At 44.1% G+C, this 20420-nt stretch overlaps 2 protein-coding genes across 2 annotated transcripts in view; both read left to right on the forward strand.

Moving 5' to 3' along the window:
* The first annotated feature begins 5819 nt into the window (after positions 1-5819).
* Mrpl20 (mitochondrial ribosomal protein L20) lies at positions 5820-12537 on the forward strand. The gene is made up of 4 exons (XM_031379793.1): positions 5820-6020; positions 6110-6220; positions 10492-10569; positions 12185-12537. The coding sequence occupies exons 1-4, from the start codon at positions 5934-5936 to the stop codon at positions 12356-12358; spliced, it is 450 nt and encodes a 149-aa protein (XP_031235653.1). The 5' UTR covers positions 5820-5933; the 3' UTR covers positions 12359-12537.
* Positions 12538-15933: 3396 nt separating this feature from the next.
* The window catches only part of LOC116097155 (cyclin-L2), an 8302-nt gene continuing 3815 nt past the window's right edge, over positions 15934-20420 (forward strand). Inside the window, exons 1-4 of the mRNA XM_031379794.1 lie at positions 15934-16799; positions 17183-17257; positions 17452-17561; positions 19589-19709. Of these exons, the coding sequence (XP_031235654.1) occupies positions 16506-16799; positions 17183-17257; positions 17452-17561; positions 19589-19709 (600 nt within the window). The 5' untranslated portion in view covers positions 15934-16505. The remainder of the gene's footprint in view (positions 16800-17182; positions 17258-17451; positions 17562-19588; positions 19710-20420) is intronic.

Consider the following 20420-nt stretch of genomic DNA (forward strand, 5'->3'; position numbering starts at 1 on the left):
GGGATCCGAACTCAGGACCTTCGGAAGAGCAGTCAGTGCTCTTCCCCGCTGAGCCATCTCGCCAGCCCCTAGTCCAAGTCCTTATACAAAGTCAAAAGCAGGCTTAAGTAGCATACAGCAAGCAGGGCTGATGTCAAGAGTCACGTAGACAGGTGACCCCCACACCAAGGTCAGCAGGGTCTGGTAGCTAGGTGTGAAGCAGGAGGAAGAGGAGTGGAACTCTCCCTGTTGAGGTATTTTGATATTCCTAGGCTAATTCTCTGGTTCTGCTGGAGGCAATGACAAGGAGATTTCCTGCTAGCTCTCTGGATCTAGCTCAGGGCAGGCAGTGGGAAATTCCGACCAGACCTAATACTTCTAGCTAATGTCCTTGAGTAGAAGCCCTTTGATTACTCTCTAGTATGCAAAACATTTCTAACTATTATGAACTGTCTATTGCCCTAAGGAATGTACTTGACCTCTGTTGCTAGCTCTGGCAAGGTTAGAAACATTGTGTAGGCCAGGAGACAATGCCCAATCTTAACCATTTACGAATCATTTCTTGGGGTACCTTTATGCCTAATTATGAGGCCGTGTCGATGATTGGAAAGACTGATCTGGAACACGTCTGAGTTAGGGGATACCAGTGACTAGTCTGAAATCCAGGAGGCACAGAACTCCTTTTGGGGTCTTATTTGCCTCTTATCCTCTATCAGGATTTTATCCCCGATATTTTGGATGTGACTGGAGTAGACGAGTGTGCGTAGCATCAGAGCCTCTCAGGAGATATCTATATCAGGCTGGAACACTTTTATTTTTTAGTTATTTATTTTGTTTTGTTTTGTTTTGTTTTTCAAGACAGGGGTTTTCTGTGTACCCCTGGCTCTCCTACAACTTGCTCTGTACACCAGGGTGGCTTTAAGTTTTTTTTTTCCAGACAGAATTTTATTTTATGGATCAGGCTGACAGGAACCTATGGCTCCAGACCACTAGAGTTACAGGTGTAAATCACTATGCCCAGTTTGGAGAGTTCTTTCTTTCTTTTCTTTTCTTTCTTCCTTTTCTCTTTTTAAAAGACAGGGCTTTTCTGTAGATCAAGCTGGTCTGCCTCTGCCTCCTGAGTGCTGAGATTAAAGGTGTGTGCTCCAATACCTAACCCAGAAAGCTCTTTTTTTTTTTAAAGACTTATTTATTATTATATGTAAATACACTGTAGCTGTCTTCAGACACACCAGAAGAGGGCATCAGATGTTTGTGAGCCACCACATGGTTGCTGGGATTTGAACTCAGGACCTTTGGAAGAGCAGTCAGTGCTCTTAACCACTGAGCCAACTCTCCAGCCCCAGAAAGCTCTTCTTAAAGTAGAATGCCAAGCAAATGTGGAAGGGATAGGGAAGTCAGAAAATCACCAATGAATAATCAGATTAGTGGATATGAATCTGATGAGGGACAGAACATTTACATCATCTCAAAATGCTCAGGCCATGGATAAGTGTTGCTCACACATCTTGTTCAAGATAGCATCTGTTGCCGGGCAGTGGTAGCGCACGCCTTTAATCCCAGCACTTGGGAGGCAGAGGCAGGTGGATTTCTGATTTTGAGGCCAGCCTGGTCTACAGAGTGAGTTCCAGGGCTATACAGCCAGGGCTATACAGAGAAACCCTGTCTCAGGGGAAAAAAAGATAGCATCTGTTACCCAATTGCCCACCATAGCTAGTAAGGTCATGGAAATCGCTCACTTTCATCCAACACAACACCTTGTTCTTTTTTTTTTTTTTAATTAATTATTTATTTATTATATGTAAGTACACTGTATCTGTCTTCAGACGCACCAGAAGAGGGTGTCAGATCTCATTACAGGTGGTTGTGAGCTACCATGTGGTTGCTGGGATTTGAACTCAGGACCTTTGGAAGAGCAGTCAGTGCTCTTACCCAATGAGCCATTTCTCCAGCCCCCAACACCTTGTTCTTGGGCTATCTGGGCTTCAGAACTATTGGGTTTGTGATGTTCTAACAGACCCCTATCTTCTTTCCTCTTCTGAGGGTGTTATGCACTATACTTTAATGGTATCTTAATCAGGAGGTAAGGACTAACATGACAGATGCTGGTATAATTGGCTGGATTCACACATTTCTAGCACCAGATACTGAGGACACAATATAATTTATATACTATTAGGTCCAAACTGTATATCCCTGTCTCAAAAGAACAAAACAAAACAACTTAATTCTGAGCATGAGGGAACAGGTAAACTCAGATTGAAGACTACAGTTGTTGAACTGAACTCTTCAAGAATCCCATGGTAATGAAAGACATCAAGACAAAAAAAAAAAATCACTCACACACACACACACACACACACACATACACACACGGTACACACACACTATACTACACTACACTACACACACATATACTACACACGTACTACACACGTACTACACACACACTACACTACACTACACACACATACATAGAGCTATAAAGAACATCTGGCTAAAGTTGCATATGGGCTCTAGACAAGGTCAAGTCTACTTAACCTTTTCCCGCCATGACCCTTTTTCACTAGAGAAAATTTCTATATGATTTTTGGTGTTTTGGAATTAATATGCTTTCCCAGTGAAAAACTACTCTAGCACTTAGAGATAATAAGGAAAACCTTTTTAATAATAGTGTATGACTTGTTCTGGGTAATGCATAAGTCAGCCAGCTTATATAGTTTCATGGCTCCAAGTAATACTTTGAGCTTAAAATTAAACATGTTTTTCAGCAACAGAAGTTCCAAGGTTTGGTTGTTTGGACAAGTGGAGAGATTTATAATGTAAAACTATTATCATAGTTATGTCTAGACAGACCAGGCTTCTTTTCCCAGACAATTGTTAACTAGGTCATCTTTCCTGCCTAGCAAAATTATGATCTTCTGGATAAGAGAACCAGGACTTAATGGTGGCCTATATCCAGTTCTGTCCCTTTGAACTGTCCTATAAAGCCATGCTCTTTGATATGGGAATGGGCCCAATGGGCAGCTGTGAGTCAGGCCTGTCTCATTTTGTTATGGGAATAGCAACCAATTACTGCCAATCTTAGTGAACAACTCTTTGTTTTTAACAAAATTACTTTTTAAAAAAAGATTTATTTATTATATGAGAACACTGTCACTGTCTTCAGACACACCAAAAGAGGACATCAGATCTCATTATAGATGGTTGTGAGCCACCATGTGGTTACTGGGATTTGAACTCAGGACCTCTGGAAGAACAATCATTGCTCTTAACCACTGAGCCATCTTTCCAGCCCCCAACAAAATTATCTTTATTTAACTATTTTATGTGTATGGGTTTTTTGCCTGCATGTATGTATGCTATGTAGTTAGTGCTTTCAGGAACCACTAAGGTCAGAAGAGGGCACTGAATCCCCTGGAACTAGAGCTAACTAAAGACAGTTGTGAGCATGGAAGGTGCCAGGCAGTGGGTAAATAAAGGGGTCCTGCCAGAGCTCGGGGACCCTGAACAGGTTGACTTGGGAGACTGCTGCATGCTCTCCACACCACCTGGGTGGGCGTCTGGATGTGGGAAGACACTAACCCCAGCCCTCGGGGATGGGAGGGAGCAGTCTGGTGTCCCTGGGCCAAGGATGACAGGTTCTAGCTCTTGGGGATTGGACGTTGCTGGACACCTCAGAAGAGCTGAGAACAAAGTGGCGGCCCCATGGGGCAGCTCAGTCAGCCCCAGAGTTGCAGGGAGAAAGGGGTGGGGAGAAAGGGGGCGCCGCGTGGTTCCCGATAGGGCCAGAGTCTTTGGTCTGGTCTCACAGCTGGAAAGCTGAAAGGCTTTCCTGTAAGAGATTAGACACGGCTCTTTAGGGGAAGGCCTAATCCATTGCTCTAGCACTGCCAGTCTTGATGAAAGGAGGTTTGGTTTTGGTGCTTTAATTTAAGAGAGAGAGAGAGAGAGAGAGAGAGAGAGAGAGAGAGAGAGAGAGAGAGAGAAAGAGAGGGAGAAGGTAGAAAAATAGACAGGCCATGGCCACATGGAGAGAGGGAGGAAGGGAATGGGGAGAGAGGGGAAGCAAAGGGGAAAGAGGCAAGGAAGAGAAGCAGGAGTAAGAGAGAGAGGAGGGGCCAATCAGCCCCTTTTATAGTTGGTTGGGCTACCTTGCTGTTGCCAGGTAACTGTCCGGCAGGGCATACCTGGCTGTAGTCCGGTGACTGTGAGGATAGAGTCCAGCCAGAATACTGGGAGCTTGGGACATTATCTAGCCACAGGATAATACAGTGGTGTCAGGTGCCTAATATCTGGGGGCATAACTCACTATTCTGTCCCTTGTAGAATTTTCTACTGGGTCTCTGGAGTAAACCTCACTCAACCAGAACACAGACTGCCTTTCACAGTCCAACATGAGTAGTCATGGTGGGTGGGAGCTGGGAATTGAACCTATGTCAGGAGCCATAATGGGACAAACTAATAACTAGCAGGTGATCATCCTGAAATAGCCTGCTTCAGATTATTATATAATCTTTGACAGGTGCACCCTTATTAAGCAAGGCTATAAGGGACTCATTTTAGGAAAGATTCCTGCTATAAATATGCTTTTCCTGTTATTATTAAACATATATAAAAATCACTAAGTAGTAGTACACCCCTTTCAAGCAGATTTCTGCAGATCTGTTAAGAAGTACTGTCTTATAGTGATGCTATATAGACAAATAGATGACTTAAGTCTTAATAATAATCCTATAAGAATTCCTTAAATTATATCTGTGATTATTAAGCTCTTTATAGTGGGACTGCTATTAAGTCCTTTTCTGATAGTCAAAACTGCCAGTCTCCCAAGTGTCACCAGTTAATTGTTCTTAGATGGTAACCAGACTTTCTCCTACTCAGAGCACATTCCAAGAGGTTGTAAAACAATTAACCAAAGGTCATAAAAAAGGAACTAATGATTTATTATAGGTACTAGAACAGAAGATAAAATATTGACTGGGTTTATCTATACAAAACTTCACTAATAACTTAGTTATGGTCTTAAACCTTCAGTGAACCTGTGGAGCTGAGACAGGTGATGGATGCCTAGGTAGATAATTACTCAAATGGATATGCATGTAAACATTCTCCCACTAGACTGTCAGTTTCACCTTCATCTCGGTAGAGCTTTTATTTCCCACAACTCTGGGGGCTCAGCCCTCCATCCCCCAGAGCTTGGCCTTCTGTACCTGCGGGAGGTTAGGCTTCATCCCCAGGAAACATCTTCAGGACAGTAGATACCTTTGTTCATTTGAGCCTGAGACTCAGACTAGGTGTCTTTAGAATGGGTTTACTTGACTTAATTTCTGTTACTTTCATTTATGGTCATTTAGGGTCAACTAATGCCTACAGAAGAGCGGACCACCGAGGGTTCTTTGGTCGTTTCTTTCTTTCTTTCTTTTTTTTTTTTTAAAGATTTTATTTATTTTATGTGTATGAGTACACTGTAGCTGCACAGATGGCCATCATGTGTGTGGCTGCTGGGAATTGAACTCAGGACCTCTGCCAGCCCTTCTCGCTCCAGCGTAATTCACTGCAGCTGTCTTCAGACGCACCAGAAGAGGGCGTCGGGTGGTTGTGAACCACCATGTGGTTGCTGGGATCTGAACTCAGGACCTTCTGAAGAGCAGTCAGTGCTCTTACCCGCTGAGCCATCTCGCCAGCCCCTCTTTGGTCGTTTCTGTAAGTCTGATTTCCGTCCGGGTTTGCTCTATCAACTTCGTCATCATCCCCGCCTGCAAGGCCCCTCCAGTTTACGATATCAGCTTTAACTATTCACCCGCGTGCCGACTGTCTGGCACAACGGAACTCAGGGAGCAAGTCTAGAAGCGTCCCGGACGACAGTGCTCGCACACACCCGGCAGGGCTGGCCTTTCTGACCGTTGACCCGGAAGCGCTTATGGCAGCCCCTCGGGATTCGGCATCCCATCATGGTCTTCCTTACTACGCGGCTCTGGCTGCGGAGCCGTATCACTGATCGCTACTGGCGGGTTCAGGAGGTGCTGAAACACGCTCGGGTGAGTGCCGGTGTCCGAGTACGAGAGGGGGTGCGGGGTGAAGTGCCACGCTGCTATCCGGACTTCCTTCTTCCTTTTTCTTCTTTCAGCATTTTAGGGGAAGGAAGAATCGCTGCTACCGGCTGGCAGTCAGGGCGGTGATCAGAGCCTTCGTTAAGTGTACGAAGTCCCGAAGACTTAAGAAGCGGAACCTGAGGACCGTAAGCGCCGCCTTTGGCAGCCCGACCCCCAACCCCCAGCGTGTCCTTCATCTCCCTAAAGCTAGGCTCTCTTCCACTCCCGGCTTCAGGAGCTCATTCCTCCTTGCCCCTGGATCTTGGCCTTGTGTATCCACAGGACGCTGACTTTCATCCCTTAGGGATTCCCTTTACATCTTTGGACAAAAGCTGTGTGAAGTTTTTTTCTGTCATTTGTGAAAGCTGTACTTGTGGCCTGGGTCATAGTTCTTTTTTTTTTTTTTTTTTTTTTTTTTAAATTTATTTATTTATTATATGTAAGTACACTGTAGCTGTCTTCAGACACACCAGAAGAGGGCATCAGATGTCATTACGGGTGGTTGTGAGTCACCATGTGGTTGCTGGGATTTGAACTCATGACCTTCTGAAGAGCAGTCGGTGCTCTTCCCCACTGAGCCATTACACCAGCCCATGGGTCATAGTTCTTGAAAGTACTTATGAGCTAAGTCAACAGGGTCATAAGAAATGTCATTTCTAGCCCGGTGGTGGTGGCGCACGCCTTTAAACCCAGCACTTGGGAGGCAGAGGCAGGTGGATTTCTAAGTTCGAGGCCAGCCTGGTCTACAGAGTGAGTTCCAGGACAGCCAGGGCTACACAGAGAAACCATATCTTGAAAAACCAAAAAAAAAAAAAAAAAAAAAAAAAAAAAAAAAAAAAGAAGTGTCATTTCTGACTGTACTGACTGGTTTTGTGTGTCAACTTGACATAGGCTGGAATTATCACAGGGAGTTTCAGTTGGGGAAGTGCCTCCATGAGATCCAGCTGTGGAGCATTTTCTCAATTAGTGATCAAGGTGGGTAGGGCTCCTCCTGGGTGGCACCATCCCTGGGCTGGAAGTCTTGGGTTCTATAAGAAAGCAGGCTGAGCAAACCAGGAGAAGCAAGCCAGCAAGGAACATCACTCCATAGCCTCTGCATCAGCTCCTGCTTTCTGACCTGCTTGAGTTCCAGTCCTGACTTCCTTTGTGATAAACAGCAATGTGGAAGTAAGCCAAATAAACCCTTTCCTCCCCAACTTGCTTCATGGTCAGGATGTTTGTGCAGGAATAGAAGCCCTGACTAAGACACTGACCTTGACAGTAAGAAAGTGTTCCCTAAAGGATCAGCAGATAAGAGGACATGCTGGTCTTCTTTTTTTCTTTTTTTTTTTCTTTCTTTCGAGACAGGGTTTCTCTGTGTAGCCCTGGCTGTCCTGGAACTCACTCTGTAGACCAGGCTGGCCTGGAACTCAGAAATCCACCTGCCTCTGCCTCCCAAGTGCTGGGATTATAGGCATGAGCCACCACTGCCTGGCCATGCTGGTCTTCTTTATCAACTCAAAACTGTCTATACTTCTAGCTCCAAGGGATCTGACATATTTTGGTCTCCACGTGCACCCAACCTGCACACATCCTCACAGGACATGTCCAAATATATACAAATTAAAAAAAAAAAAATACAGGACTCCCTAACCTGAATGTGGGTACAGCATTTTCTCAATTAGTGATCAAGGGGGTAGGGCTCCTTGTGGGTGGTGCCATCCCTGGGCTGGAAGTCTTGGGTTCTATAAGAAAGCAGGCTGAGCAAGCCAGGGGAAGCAAGCCAGCAAGGAACATCCCTCCATGGCCTCTGCATCAGCTCCTGCTTCCTGACCTGTGCATGATGGTTGTGTTCACTGTGGGTACAGTTTTGTTTTGGGCTTCTGTTCTGTCCTCAGCTGCACAGGCCTTTGGGGTAGAGTGGTGCTGCCTCTGAACCTGGTGATCTGTTCAGGCCCAAAGTGTGCTGTAGTGTTGTGAATACAATGGAATGTCCATTTATGAGAAGTAAACATTTGCTGCCACTGATGAGGGTCTGGATCAGTCCTGGTCACCCTGAGAATTTTTTAGAAAATGCACACTTACTTTACAGGACCTACTCTGAATGTGCTGAATCAGGCTCTAGAAGGAGAGCCCAACAATTTGTGTTAACAAACTTCCAGGGGTTCTAATACAGGAACTTTAGGGACTACTTTGTATCTTTGTAAAGAATGCTTAAAAGAGCCCCCCACCTGCCCCTTGGAAAAGCTCAAAACAAAAACAAAGCCTTACTGATATCTGATGTGTAAGAACAGAGGCACATATGAGTTATACTGAAGAAACCCACAATTGCTCATTTTCTGACAAGGGTCACTTTGATTCATTCTTCTAGATTTGTCTGTGCCTTTCCAGACAGATGTTAAGGTGTTTGTCAGTGCGTAGCACAGACTCTACTAATCCAGTCAAGCCAGATCTTACAAGAACCCTCTTTCCCTTCACAGAGTTGAGTTTGCTATGTTCCTATGTCTGCCACAGAATATCAATCTTTGTCTTATCGGTACATACAAATAGATTGCAGTGGCTGACTTCTTTGTCTATTTTGACTGAGAAGAAGCCACTACTGAGACTGATTGAACCTAGAGCCTTGAACATGCTAGGCATGGACTCAGTGTGTGTGCATGTACTCCTGAATATGCTCAAATGTGGAGGCTTGAGGGTTATTTTCAGAAGTTTGTTTTTGCCTTCTACCTTGTTGAGGCAGAATCTGCCTTGCTGTCCCTGCTGTACTCTACTCTCAGCTTCCTGGCCCATGAAGTTCTGGCTCAACCATAGGAGTGCTAGGATTGTAGGTGTATGCTACTGCATCTAGCTTTTTGTGTTCCAGGTATTGAGCGCACTCAGGTCATCAGGGTTGCACAGTCATATGAGCCATCTCTGTGACCTATGAATTTCAGAGCTATACCCCAGCCATTTTTATATGCATGTGTAGTGTACAGAGGTCAACTTGAAGTGTAATTCCTCAGCAACCACCTGTTTTTTATTTATTTATTTATTTATTTATTTATTTATTTATTTTGTTTTTTTGATGTGAGGACTCTAACTGGGACCTGAACATGCTAGGGTGCCTGGCCTCCAAGCTTTAAAAAAATCAGATGTCACAGAACACTTTTTTTTTTTTTTTTTTTGGTTTTTCAAGATAGGGTTTCTCTGTATAGCCCTGGCTGTCCTGGAACTCACTCTGTAGACCAGGCTGGCCTCAAACTCAGAAATCTGCCTGCTTCTGGCTCCCAAATGCTGGGATTAAAGGCGTGTGACACCACTGCCCGGCTGTCACAGAACACTGCCTGAGGCTCGGTCTGGAGAGATGGCTCATTGGTTAAGCGTACTGGCTGCTCTTCCAGAGGTCCTGAGTTCAATTCCCAGCAACCACATGGTGGCTCACTACCATCTGTAATGGGATATGATGCCCTCTTCTGGTATGTCTGAAGACAGCAACAGTGTACTCATATGCATAAAATAATAAATCAATGTTTAAAAAAAAAATTCTGAGGCTTGACTTGAACTCATGCTATTGCCCAGGCTTGTGGTCGCGCGTCAGCTATACTGGGGGCTAGGTGGAGTTATAGAGTTACTCTACCAGGCCTAACCTTGCCTAGCTGCCTGTCTTTTTATTTGTTTGTTTGTTTGCTTCTGTGATATAATCTCACTATATAGCCCTACCTGCCCTGAAACTCACTGGTAGACCAGGCTGGCCTTCAACTTGGCCTTCCTCCTAAGTGCTGGAATTTCAGGCACACAGAATTACCCTAGTTTGTTTGTCTTTATAAAGGAACTTTTTGCTCTATTTTTTTGTGTTGTGTTGTGTTGCATTGTTGAGATAGGGTGTTACTGGCTATCTTGGAACTTGTTATGTATATGAAGTTGGCCTCTAACTTGGAGATCTGCCTTCCTCTGCCTCCTGAGTGCTGGGATTAGAGGATTGTACCACCAAGACTGGCTGCCTGCTTTGTTTTTTGAGACAGTGTCTCATTATGTAACCTGGACTAGCTGTAACTCCTGGAGTGCTGCCTGCTTGTGAGTCATAGTAGAGCTTGTCTATATGAAATATATCAACTTTTGCTGTTGTTTTTTCTAAAAGCCTGTTTTCCTGAGAAGAAAGTCTTTTCTACTTTGCACCTTTTAGTGCAGTCAGAGCATATGCTACAAACAAGATACAGATACAACATTCATAAGTCAACATTGAACCATCCTGAAGCCAGGTGTAGTGGTGCAGAACTTTACTGTCAGCACTAGACAGGCAGAGGCAGGCAAATTTTTGTGAGTTTGAGGCCAGCCAGGTTTACATAGTGAGTTCCTGAACAGCCAGAGATGCATAGTAAAACCCAGTTTCAAAAAACAAAAAAGAAAAAAGAAAAAAAAAAGTAAATCACTATTAAACATCTCAATGTTTTAATTCTAGCTCTGGATTAATCGAATTACAGCTGCCTCCCAGGAACATGGCTTACAGTACCCAGCATTCATTGGCAACTTAGTTAAGGTAAGTTGAGGCCTTATCTAGGTGTTGAGCATGTAAAGGAATCATGCTATCAGATGTGAGCCAGCCTGGTAGTGGTCCATGAGATAAACATTAGTGCTCCTAAGGCTGTATCCTAAACTACTTGTCTAGATGAAGTTCTAGCAACCTACCTGCTTTCTACAAGCCCTGTTAATAGTTTAGTATACTGAGAGCAGAGCATGTCATACAGTTGCCAGTGTGGATGTTTTGTATGAAAGGAAAAAGGTAGAAAACTGATTTTAATTTTAGAATTTGAGGGTTTTGTTTGTTTGTTTGCTTGTTTATATTTTTATGTACAGAAGTTATTTTGCCTGTATGTATATCTGTGTACTATATCTGTGCCTGGTATCCTTGGATGCCAGAAGAGGGCATTAGGTCCCTAAATTAAAGATAATTGTAAACTGTCATGTAGGTACTAGGAGTAAATCTAAGTCCTCTAGAAGAGGAGTAAGTGCTCTTAACTGCTGAGCAGTCTCTCTAGCTGCCCATGGCCTTTCTTTGAAAAGAGTCCGGTGGTAGGCATTCCATTTCTACCTCATCAGATATTGTTCTAGTGCTTTATAAGGGTCCTCTGGGTGAGTGGAGGCAATATTATATCCTCCATTTTACTTATGTGGGCCTGAAGTTCAGAAAGTAAATTAAAACCCACAGGTCTACAGGATGTGATGGTGCATGCCTTTAGTCCAAACACTGGGAGGCCAGCACGGTTTAGGTAGTGAGGATAACCAGAGCTACATAATAGAGAGACTTTGGGGAAAAAGAGAGTGGGGAAGGGGAGGGAGAGGAATGGGGAGAAAAGGGGGGAGTCAGTCAGTCACAGGTCATACAGGAAAGTCCACTCAATGCTTGAAAACAGTATTTAATATATGCAGCCCATTGCCCTCTCTTCTTTTCTTGCTTTCTGAAATCACCTGTTACTTTTATCATCACTGCTAGGGTTAAACCCACGGCCTTGTACATATGACTTCTACCATTGACTTATGCTCCAGGCTTATAGCCTCTCTTCTGTGCCAGAGTCTCACCTTAAAATCACCTGCATCTATCAACCCTATAGCCTTGCTTGATAGGAATCACAGCTTAATGAGTTTATATTTCTCTAAAGTACAGTAAAGAGTTAGCCCAGGCCAGAAGTTTTAGTGCCATGGGGACCACTGACCCTAACCATGGGACCTGGTTCTCAGCTGGCTCTTTCATGCTGCAGCATCTAGCGGTACCCTTCCTTGTCCTCACATTTATCCTACAAAATCCTGCTATGTTCAACATTGAAGATGTCCTTGCTGTTCCTTTCCCACAGTTCTCAAGAGTTCCACACTAGTAGTGTGTTGGCTAGCTACTCTAGACTCAGTGCAGGTCTTGTGGCTGTGTCCTCCTGTCTGTTCCAACATGGTATCTCCTGTATGCTATTGATGTAGTTTCTTTTTGTTGGTTTTTTATTGTTGTTTTTTGAAATAGGGTATTCCTTAGCTTGCCTGGAACTTACAGGGATCAGCCTGTCAGTGGTTCTACGGTGCTGGAAATAAAGGCATGTGCCACCACACCTAGTTTTCTCAAGTGGTTTCTGATGCTTACTATAAGCTGTGGTTCTTTGTCTTTCCAGTGCCAGGTGGAGCTCAACAGGAAAGTACTTATGGACCTGGCCATCTATGAACCAAAGACGTTTAAATCTTTGGCTGCTTTGGCTAAGAGGAGGCAGCAGGAAGGATTTGCTGCAGCTTTGGGGGATGGAAAGGAGCCTGAAGGTATCTTTTCCAGAGTGGTACAGTACCACTGAAGGCTGTGGTGCTGTAGAAACTGTTAGAAACAAGATAGGACCAAAAGGATTGTCACCAGTAAGTCTGATTTGTATTTATTTACATTTTAGTAACAGGCCTGAGATGACAGGTTTTTACTCAGTGACACAGCCCCAAACTGTCCTTTAAAGATTGTACAAATAAAGCCTTTGAGTGTTGAGTTTCTGAGTTATTTCCTGACATCAAGTAATCCATCTTTAGAGATATAAAGCTTCTGTACTGCCCATAGACTTGCCATCATTGGCTGCCTGTTATAGGGAAGGTTGAGCGGGGGTAGTAGGGTTCAGTTTTCATGTTGCTTTTTCTTTTAAAGTAGGGTCCTATGTCACCCCTCCCTACAGTTGTCTGGTCTTCCTCAAGTACTGTAAATATTTATATTTATATCTATATTTAAATTTATATTTAGAGGTTTCTTTTGGTCTTTTTGTGTGTTTGGCCTGGGCCCAGAGGCTTAAGCAGTTGAGCCCCTAGCTGCTTTCCTTTTCTGTCCATGCTCCTAGTTGGGTACAAATCAGGGGAATATGTCTCATTATCAGGAACGTGATGCTCTTGGTCTCAGTTTGAAAGGATGTGTCAGCTTCAGAGGGGGGTTGGGGGGTGCTTCCAAGCTTATATCATGTAACTAGTTCTTTTCACAAGACTGCTCTGTAAGGTCAAGGACAATTCTGGACAGTCTTGTTGGCGCAGTACCTGAGCAGCTCTGCTGAGGATGCTGTATGATGTAGACCCTTTCTTCCTGCTGAAGTGTAGGATGTATTCAGGGTCGGTCCATCCCTGCGCTCTTGGAGTCCTGTTTTACCCAAAGACTACTATTTCTTTTTTCTTTTTTTTTGGTTTTTCGAGACAGGGTTTCTCTGTGTAGCCCTGGCTGTCCTGGAACTTACTCTGTAGACCAGGCTGGCCCTGAACTCAGAAATCTGCCTGCCTCTGCCTCCCAAATGCTGGGATTAAAGGCATGTGCCACCACTGCCCGGCTAGACTGCCATCTCTCTTTTTTTTTTTCTCTCTCTTTTTTTTTTAAAGATTTATTTATTATTATACATAAGTACACTGTAGCTGACTTCAGACACATCAGAAGTGAGCATCAGATCTCATTATGGGTGGTTGTGAGCCACCATGTGGTTGCTGGGATTCAAATTCAGGACCTTCGGAAGAGCAGTCAGTGCTCTTACCCACTGAGCCATTTCACCATCCATCAAGACTGCCATCTCTTAAACACCTAATTTCCATGCTTGTACTCCCTTATCTTCATTCTTCTGTCCACTGCTTGCTTCACCCAAGCCATTTTCTGGAAACAAAACTCAGGAAACTCTGACAATAACCCTTTTCTTTGATTTATTCCAGTCTCTTTCCAGCTAAGACAGTATTCCTGAGATGTGAACAAAAAGGTATTCACTCCAGAGAGGGAACCATTGACTGACCAAAGTAAGGATACTACTAAAGTCCAATTCATGTACCAGTGAGATTATCAGGATTACTTAAGGGAACAGAAATGACTCAAAAGCACACCACAGCATGAAAACTGGAGTACACTGCACAGCTTAGAGGCAGCCTAGTGGGTTCAAGAGTGTCTCTTCCAAGCACCTTGGCTTGTTTGAGAGTCTCTCAGTAGCCCTTACAGTTTGATAACATAACATGGTTATGGAGGGTACCTAGTAAATTGTGTCAATTTCAGGGACATCCTGAAGTTATTTTATTAACCTTAAAAAAACAAACAAACAAAACCAACAACAACAACAACACAGTATCCTGAGTTTTTAAATAGCCCTGACTGTTCTGGAACTCACTTAGTAGATCAGGCTACCTTTGTACTCATAGATCTGCTTGCCTCTGCCTCCTGAGTGTTAGCATGCCCAGATGCTTCTATCTTAAAAAGTTTACCTGCAGGACAGAGTGTTTTACTTTTTTTAAGAGTACCCTTTGTCTGCACTAGTTTCCTCTTCATGATTAAATATTTTATCTTTGGGGAAATTGTTAATTGACAGCCACATTTATATAAAAAAGGCCCAGATCTACTTTGTTGAGCCCCTTGCTACAGAAGCCATAGTGCCTGTCTCTACCTCCAATTGGAACCATGCTATACTATAGTGACACCATCCCTCATCTTAGGTCACCAGTTGCTTACGAGTCATTCTGAGTCTAGAAGTGTGGACTCAATATACACTTCTAGCACAATACATAACTAATCAAGTCCTAATTTCCCTCCTATAATTTGTGTTGTTTTTGACAATTTTATGTACCTCAAGAATAATTCTGAGTGCCTGATCTCCTGCCTCTACTTCCCACATACTGGGATTATAGGTATGTACTTGCCATGTCTAGTTTCTGGGATTCAGGGTATTAAACACAGGGCCTCATGCATACTTCAGAAGCTAACGACTCAGTTATATTCCCAGTCCCTAAAAATCATTTGGATCTGTCCTCTATCATTACTATAGGCAAGCTTAAGTTTGGCTTCTATTTACTGAGGATTCCTACAAGGCTTTTTTGACTTTTTTTTTTCCATCAGCCTAAAGGTCACTGTGCTAGGTATTTGTGTCTTGTTTACAATATGCTCAACACTTTGCCAGAGTGTTCAACACATGTTACTCATTAGCCAATGGTTATCTATCGGACAGATTGCGGAAGATCCATTTGGCCCCATCACTGAGCTTAGTTTTCTACTTCACACAATAAAGATGAGATACCGCAAGTCACTGTTGTGTTGTAACCAAGCATCCCTCTCTAGCATAGGTTTCTCTTCCTGATGGATGTAAGTCATCTCCAGTACCAGAGTCTGGGTTGAGTGACTACAACCAACAGTCTTTTCTATCCTTTGGCTAGCTTCAGTTTAGGGATTGGGCAAACAGACCAGGCAATGACAATTGTGCCTACTTTAGAGCAGATGGATGGACAGTAGCAGTGTTGTCGTTACAGTGAGAGGACTGAGGATGAGATCTTTGTGGATCTGCTTAGGAGTGGAATCAATTCACCCCACTATAGCTGGATTATGGAATACTGACTTGAAAGCCTTATTGGCGGCTCACCATACCTGAATCGGACCTATAGAGGGACCTCCTTAAACTCCAGTGTCCTCCCAATTTTCCCTCTCACCGAACCTGGCTGAAATCCTGTCAAAAGCTTGAGATAACTGAGCAGTAAGAGGTCATAACCACATCTACTGTGTAGTAGTAGCATTGTTTTGGGTGAAACTAGGCAGGTCAGGAATAGAGTCAGGAATATTAATATTGTCTGTAGGATCTACTACAAGCCGTTTCACCTTGATCTTCAAGGTGCCCAGCCATTTTTTTGGCCTGTATTTGCTGCAGTAGATTGTTGGAGTCTCGTTTAAAAAAGATTATGCATATGAGTGCTCTGCATTTGTGCCTGCATGACAGAAGATACCAGATTCAATTATAGATGGCTGCAAGCCATGAAGTAGTTGCTGGAACTCAGGAAGAGCAGTCAGTTCTCTGAACTGCTCAGACATCTCCCAGCCCCTTCATCTGCACTTTTTTGTCTAGGTTTTTTTTTTTTTTTTGGCTTGTTTTGTTTTGTTTGCAACAAGGTTTCTCAGTGTAACAGCCATGCCTATCCTGGAACTCAAGCGTAGAGAGAAGGCTGACTTTGAACCCACAGAGATCCGCCTGCCTCTGCCTTCCAATTGCTATTATAGGCACAACCGCCCATTTTTCATCTGCACTTTTAATGCTGTCAGATCTACCCCACAGCTGTACTAGAGCCAGAGGACAGAAGAGAGGGTTGAGAACTAAAGACTCTAAGTCGCGGTGTAACGTTGTGCACATGGGACTGTGGGGAAAAAAGTTGTTCTGTCCCAACAGCCACGGAAAGACTCCTAGACTTCTAGAACCCCTGTTTTCGAGGCAGTAGCACTGTAATCTCCCGGCTTTCGGTACTGACCACTTCCGGTTCGGACCAGGCCGCGGAGCCAAGTGGGTAACGAGCAGCCCCACCCGTGGGTACTTCCGGCGTCAGTGCCTGACGCGATACTGAAGGACTGGTCGTACGGCCAACGGCGTCGAGACAGCGGTGACGTTCACCCAATGGAAGGGGGTGGGGCGGGGCGGCCATGATCGTCTCGAGCAGCCGCCCTGACGGGAAGGGCTCGAAAAGAGTCGGCGGCACAAAATGGCGGCGGCGGCGGCGGCGGCGGCGGCCGGGGCTTCGGGGTTGATGGCTCCTGCGTTGGCGGCCTGCTCTTCCGGCTCGGGGGGAGCAGGCCCAGGGTCTCAGGGGGTGCTGATCGGTGACAGGCTATACTCCGGCGTGCTCATCACCTTGGAAAACTGCTTGCTGCCCGACGACAAGCTCCGCTTCACGCCATCCATGTCGAGCGGTCTCGACATCGATACAGAGACTGGACTTCGCGTAGTGGGCTGCGAGCTCATCCAGGCAGCCGGCATCCTGCTCCGCCTGCCGCAGGTAAGTGCCCGGCCGCGAGCTTTGTAGGTAGCCGTTCGCCGGCCGGCCGAGTAGCGGGCCTTTGTTGTCATCTTGGCCCACGTCCCGAAACTAACCGGACCTAGACTCTGACTGAGGTCGGAGCCTGTACCCCTCTGCAGCCTTGAAATAACCCGTCTGAGCCCGAGATTCAGACGTGACCGCTGATCGGCTTGGAGCAGGGCCCGCGCTCGCCATCCCCTCCCCCCACTCCACTCGAGCGAAAGGCCCTTTTACCCCCAAGAAAGCCTCGCGAGTTACACATCCTTTGGGGAAATGGAAACTGTCGTGGCTATTTGTCCTGGGGGAAATCACACAAGACATTTTAGCTGGGACAAGCTTGATGGAACCTTCTCTGTCCCTAGGTGGCCATGGCTACAGGGCAGGTGTTGTTCCAGCGGTTCTTTTACACTAAGTCCTTCGTGAAACATTCCATGGAGGTAGGCTTCTTTCTGTTTTATCAGAGAAATTAATTGGGAGGAAACCTGGCCTGTTCTGCCCAGTACTTAGTCAACTGAATTCTGTCCTGCAAAGTCTACACAGCTCTTTCCCTGGAGGCCTCTCTCTGTATCTTCTTCCTAATAATTTTATTGCCTTGGAAGGAAAAACACCCGTATTCCAATGTACATTTCAGCATGTGTCCATGGCTTGTGTTCACCTGGCTTCCAAAATAGAAGAGGCTCCGAGACGAATCAGGGATGTCATCAATGTATTCCATCGACTTCGGCATCTGAGAGAGAAAAAGTGAGTCCTTTCCAGAGCTGTCATAGTGTCTGTCATTGTTATCCCAACTTGTGAATTTACAGTAGTTTGTTGGCAAGTGCCCTAGATGCTGTCTTGGGGCAGTAGGTAGGGGAGTACAATAAGCAGGATAGCTGGCTGTCCTAGCCCTGCTGGAACAATTCCTGTATGACCACATCAGTTCACCACCCTATTGTCCTGTTGTTCCATAGTTCTACTGAGAACCTCTGAGCACCAGACCTCTGGTCTGAACTGGCCATTCTTTGTTAAAGGGAATTGTTCTAGTCTTGTAATATGTTGACCAATATTCCTGGCTTTTCCTTGCCAGAAACCATTTGTAACAGAAATATCCCTAGCCAGCTGTCTTTTTTAATATCTGGTCTTGGTGTGTAGTGCTAACTGGCCTGAAATATACGTGAGGCTGGTCTTAACCTCTTAGCAATACCGTCTCAATCTTCCTTACACGTGTGAACACCATGCTTGTTTCCAAACACTGCTTTTTAAAACATCCACAGAGAGCTAGGTTTGTGGGCACTCAGGAGGCAGAAACAGGAGGATCTCTGGGTTTGATGTCAGCCTGATCTACAGAGCTAGTTGTAAAATAGCCTGGGCTACACAGGGAAATCCTGTCTAGCAAAACAACAACAAACTAAACAAAAACAACCTACCCTTAGAGGAAGCCAGAAGTAGAGATGGAAATGTGAGCTTTTAACCCTGGTGATAAGAGGTGGAAATAAGGAGAAGGGTCAGGTGTTCAGAGTCATTCATCTTCAGTCACATAATGAGTTTGAAGCCAGCTTGGAGTACATACGACCCCTTCACCTAAACACACACTTGTCACCAAGCCTGACAACCTGTATTTAGTTCTAGGATCAACATGGTAGGCGGAGAATTGACTCCCACAAGTTGTCCTCTGACCTCCACAAGCACAGCCCAAACAAATGGGTTGATGAGATAGCTTAGCACCTAAGTTTGATACTGAAGTCCCACATTGTAGAAGTAGAAGGAGGCAACTGACTACAGCAGTCCCCTATATAAAATTTAAAAAGGAAGCATCCACACATACCAACAGGACCAGAAAATGAATATCCCTAATAGTAGACCAGTGCACCTAGACCTTATCTCAGACTTTCTGCTCTTTCACAGAAGCCCTTTGGTGTTTGTTTTATTCCAAAAGTCTTGACTATGAAGCCTTAGCTGGCTTTGAGCTTTATGTAGACTAGGCTAGTCACACTCATACAGATGGTCTTGTCTCTGGCTCCAGAATGCTGGGCTTAGGCGAATGTACTACCATGCCCAGCTTAACAAGCCCTTTAAAACCTGGCCAGGTCTCTCTTTTTGTAGTTTATCTGCAGGTTTCTCATTCAAGAGTTCAACTAACTCTTGAAAATACTAGCATTCAGGGTGAGAGGCTGGGGGAGTATGCAGTGGAATGATTGCTGTATTGAACATGTTTAGACTTTCTTGTCATAGTTTCTTAAACAACATTTACAGTGTACTAGGTATAAAGTATACAAGTATGAAGTGAAGGAGGCTATGGGGATATTCCACCACTTTGTATAAGTAACCTAAATATTCATAGGTATTAGTATTAGGTGAAAATTGTCATTAAACCCACACCAATGTACACTAAGGGATGACTTTACTGTTCTGTACTGGTTCTGTAGTTTACAACTCATTAAAAGGTTGACCTTATTGCCCTGAGTTCTGACATGGTGTTTTAGCACTTGTGCAGAGATCCTCAGACCCTCCACCATATTCAAGAGGTATGTTGGTATACTAGAATATTGTTTATGAAAGTCAAGGTGGGGGGCAGGTTGGTAATAAGTGTATATAAGTTTGAGGATTCTTCTGAAACTTTGGTAAAGGAAGTGTCATTTGAAGCTTTCTGGTATTTTTATTTGTATTTTTATTTTATTTCTGGTATTTGTAGCTTTCTGTGGTATTTATCACTTGGAAATAGTTGTGGAATCTAAAAGATTTTGTTTGATTAATCCTGGTACAGAGCATATGCTTTGTCTTTTCTGCAGGAAACCTGTGCCTCTGGTGCTGGATCAAGAGTATGTTAATCTAAAGAACCAGATTATAAAGGCAGAGAGACGGGTTCTCAAGGAATTGGGCTTTTGTGTCCATGTGAAGCACCCTCACAAGGTAGGTTTACCTAGCACCTGCAGCCACCCAAGTCACACTTGAGCTGACTTCTACTTTTGCAGGACTGAAGGCCTTGAAAAGTACTGAATGGTTCCGGTTTCCCCTTAAAATCAGTCCTTCATTTATCAACCTTTTATAATTGTTAGTTTTAGTAATATGAGTGTTTGAAATGGTGTCTTTTAGATTTCAGCTTTCAAAAGCAGTGGTAAAATTTGAAGTTTAATTTATTAACATACATTTTTCTTGCCTGGCTTGGATGTTTTCAGCTACATTTCAAGTAGGAAGCCAGCTTTCACTACATGAGACCTTATTTCAAAAATAAACAGGGCTCAGCCTTGGGTGGTGGCATACAACTTTAATCATAGCACTTGGAAGAATGAGGCACGTAGGTCTTTGAGTTTAAGGCCAGTTTGCACTACATAGTGAGTTCAAGGGCCAACAAGGCTTAGTAGTGGAACTTTGTCTCAAAACCAAAAAAGTATAGATTTAAAAACACAGTAGTATGCAAGCCTGTCAATCTGAATTCTGTCTTTGGACACATGTAAAGGTATAAGGAAAGAAACAATCAGTTTCTTACAACAAAGTAGTTTTCTGACCACATTTACACTCTAATATAACAAAATAACATCATGTACAAGAGAATAATTGAAAAAAAACAATTGTTTTTTTTGTTGTTGTTGGTGATGGTGGTGTTTTTTTTTTTTTTTTTTT

The sequence above is a fragment of the Mastomys coucha genome, unplaced genomic scaffold (assembly GCF_008632895.1).
Source record: "Mastomys coucha isolate ucsf_1 unplaced genomic scaffold, UCSF_Mcou_1 pScaffold18, whole genome shotgun sequence".
NCBI lineage: Eukaryota > Metazoa > Chordata > Mammalia > Rodentia > Muridae > Mastomys > Mastomys coucha.

Excerpts from the sequence above, each read along its gene's own strand:
- Mrpl20 (XM_031379793.1), top strand. The coding sequence starts at position 5,934 with ATGGTCTTCCTTACTACGCGGCTCTGGCTGCGGAGCCGTATCACTGAT. Across the intron at positions 6,021-6,109 it reads AGGTGCTGAAACACGCTCGG|CATTTTAGGGGAAGGAAGAA; the intron begins GTGAGTGCCGGT and ends TTCTTCTTTCAG. Across the intron at positions 10,570-12,184 it reads TCATTGGCAACTTAGTTAAG|TGCCAGGTGGAGCTCAACAG; the intron begins GTAAGTTGAGGC and ends TTGTCTTTCCAG.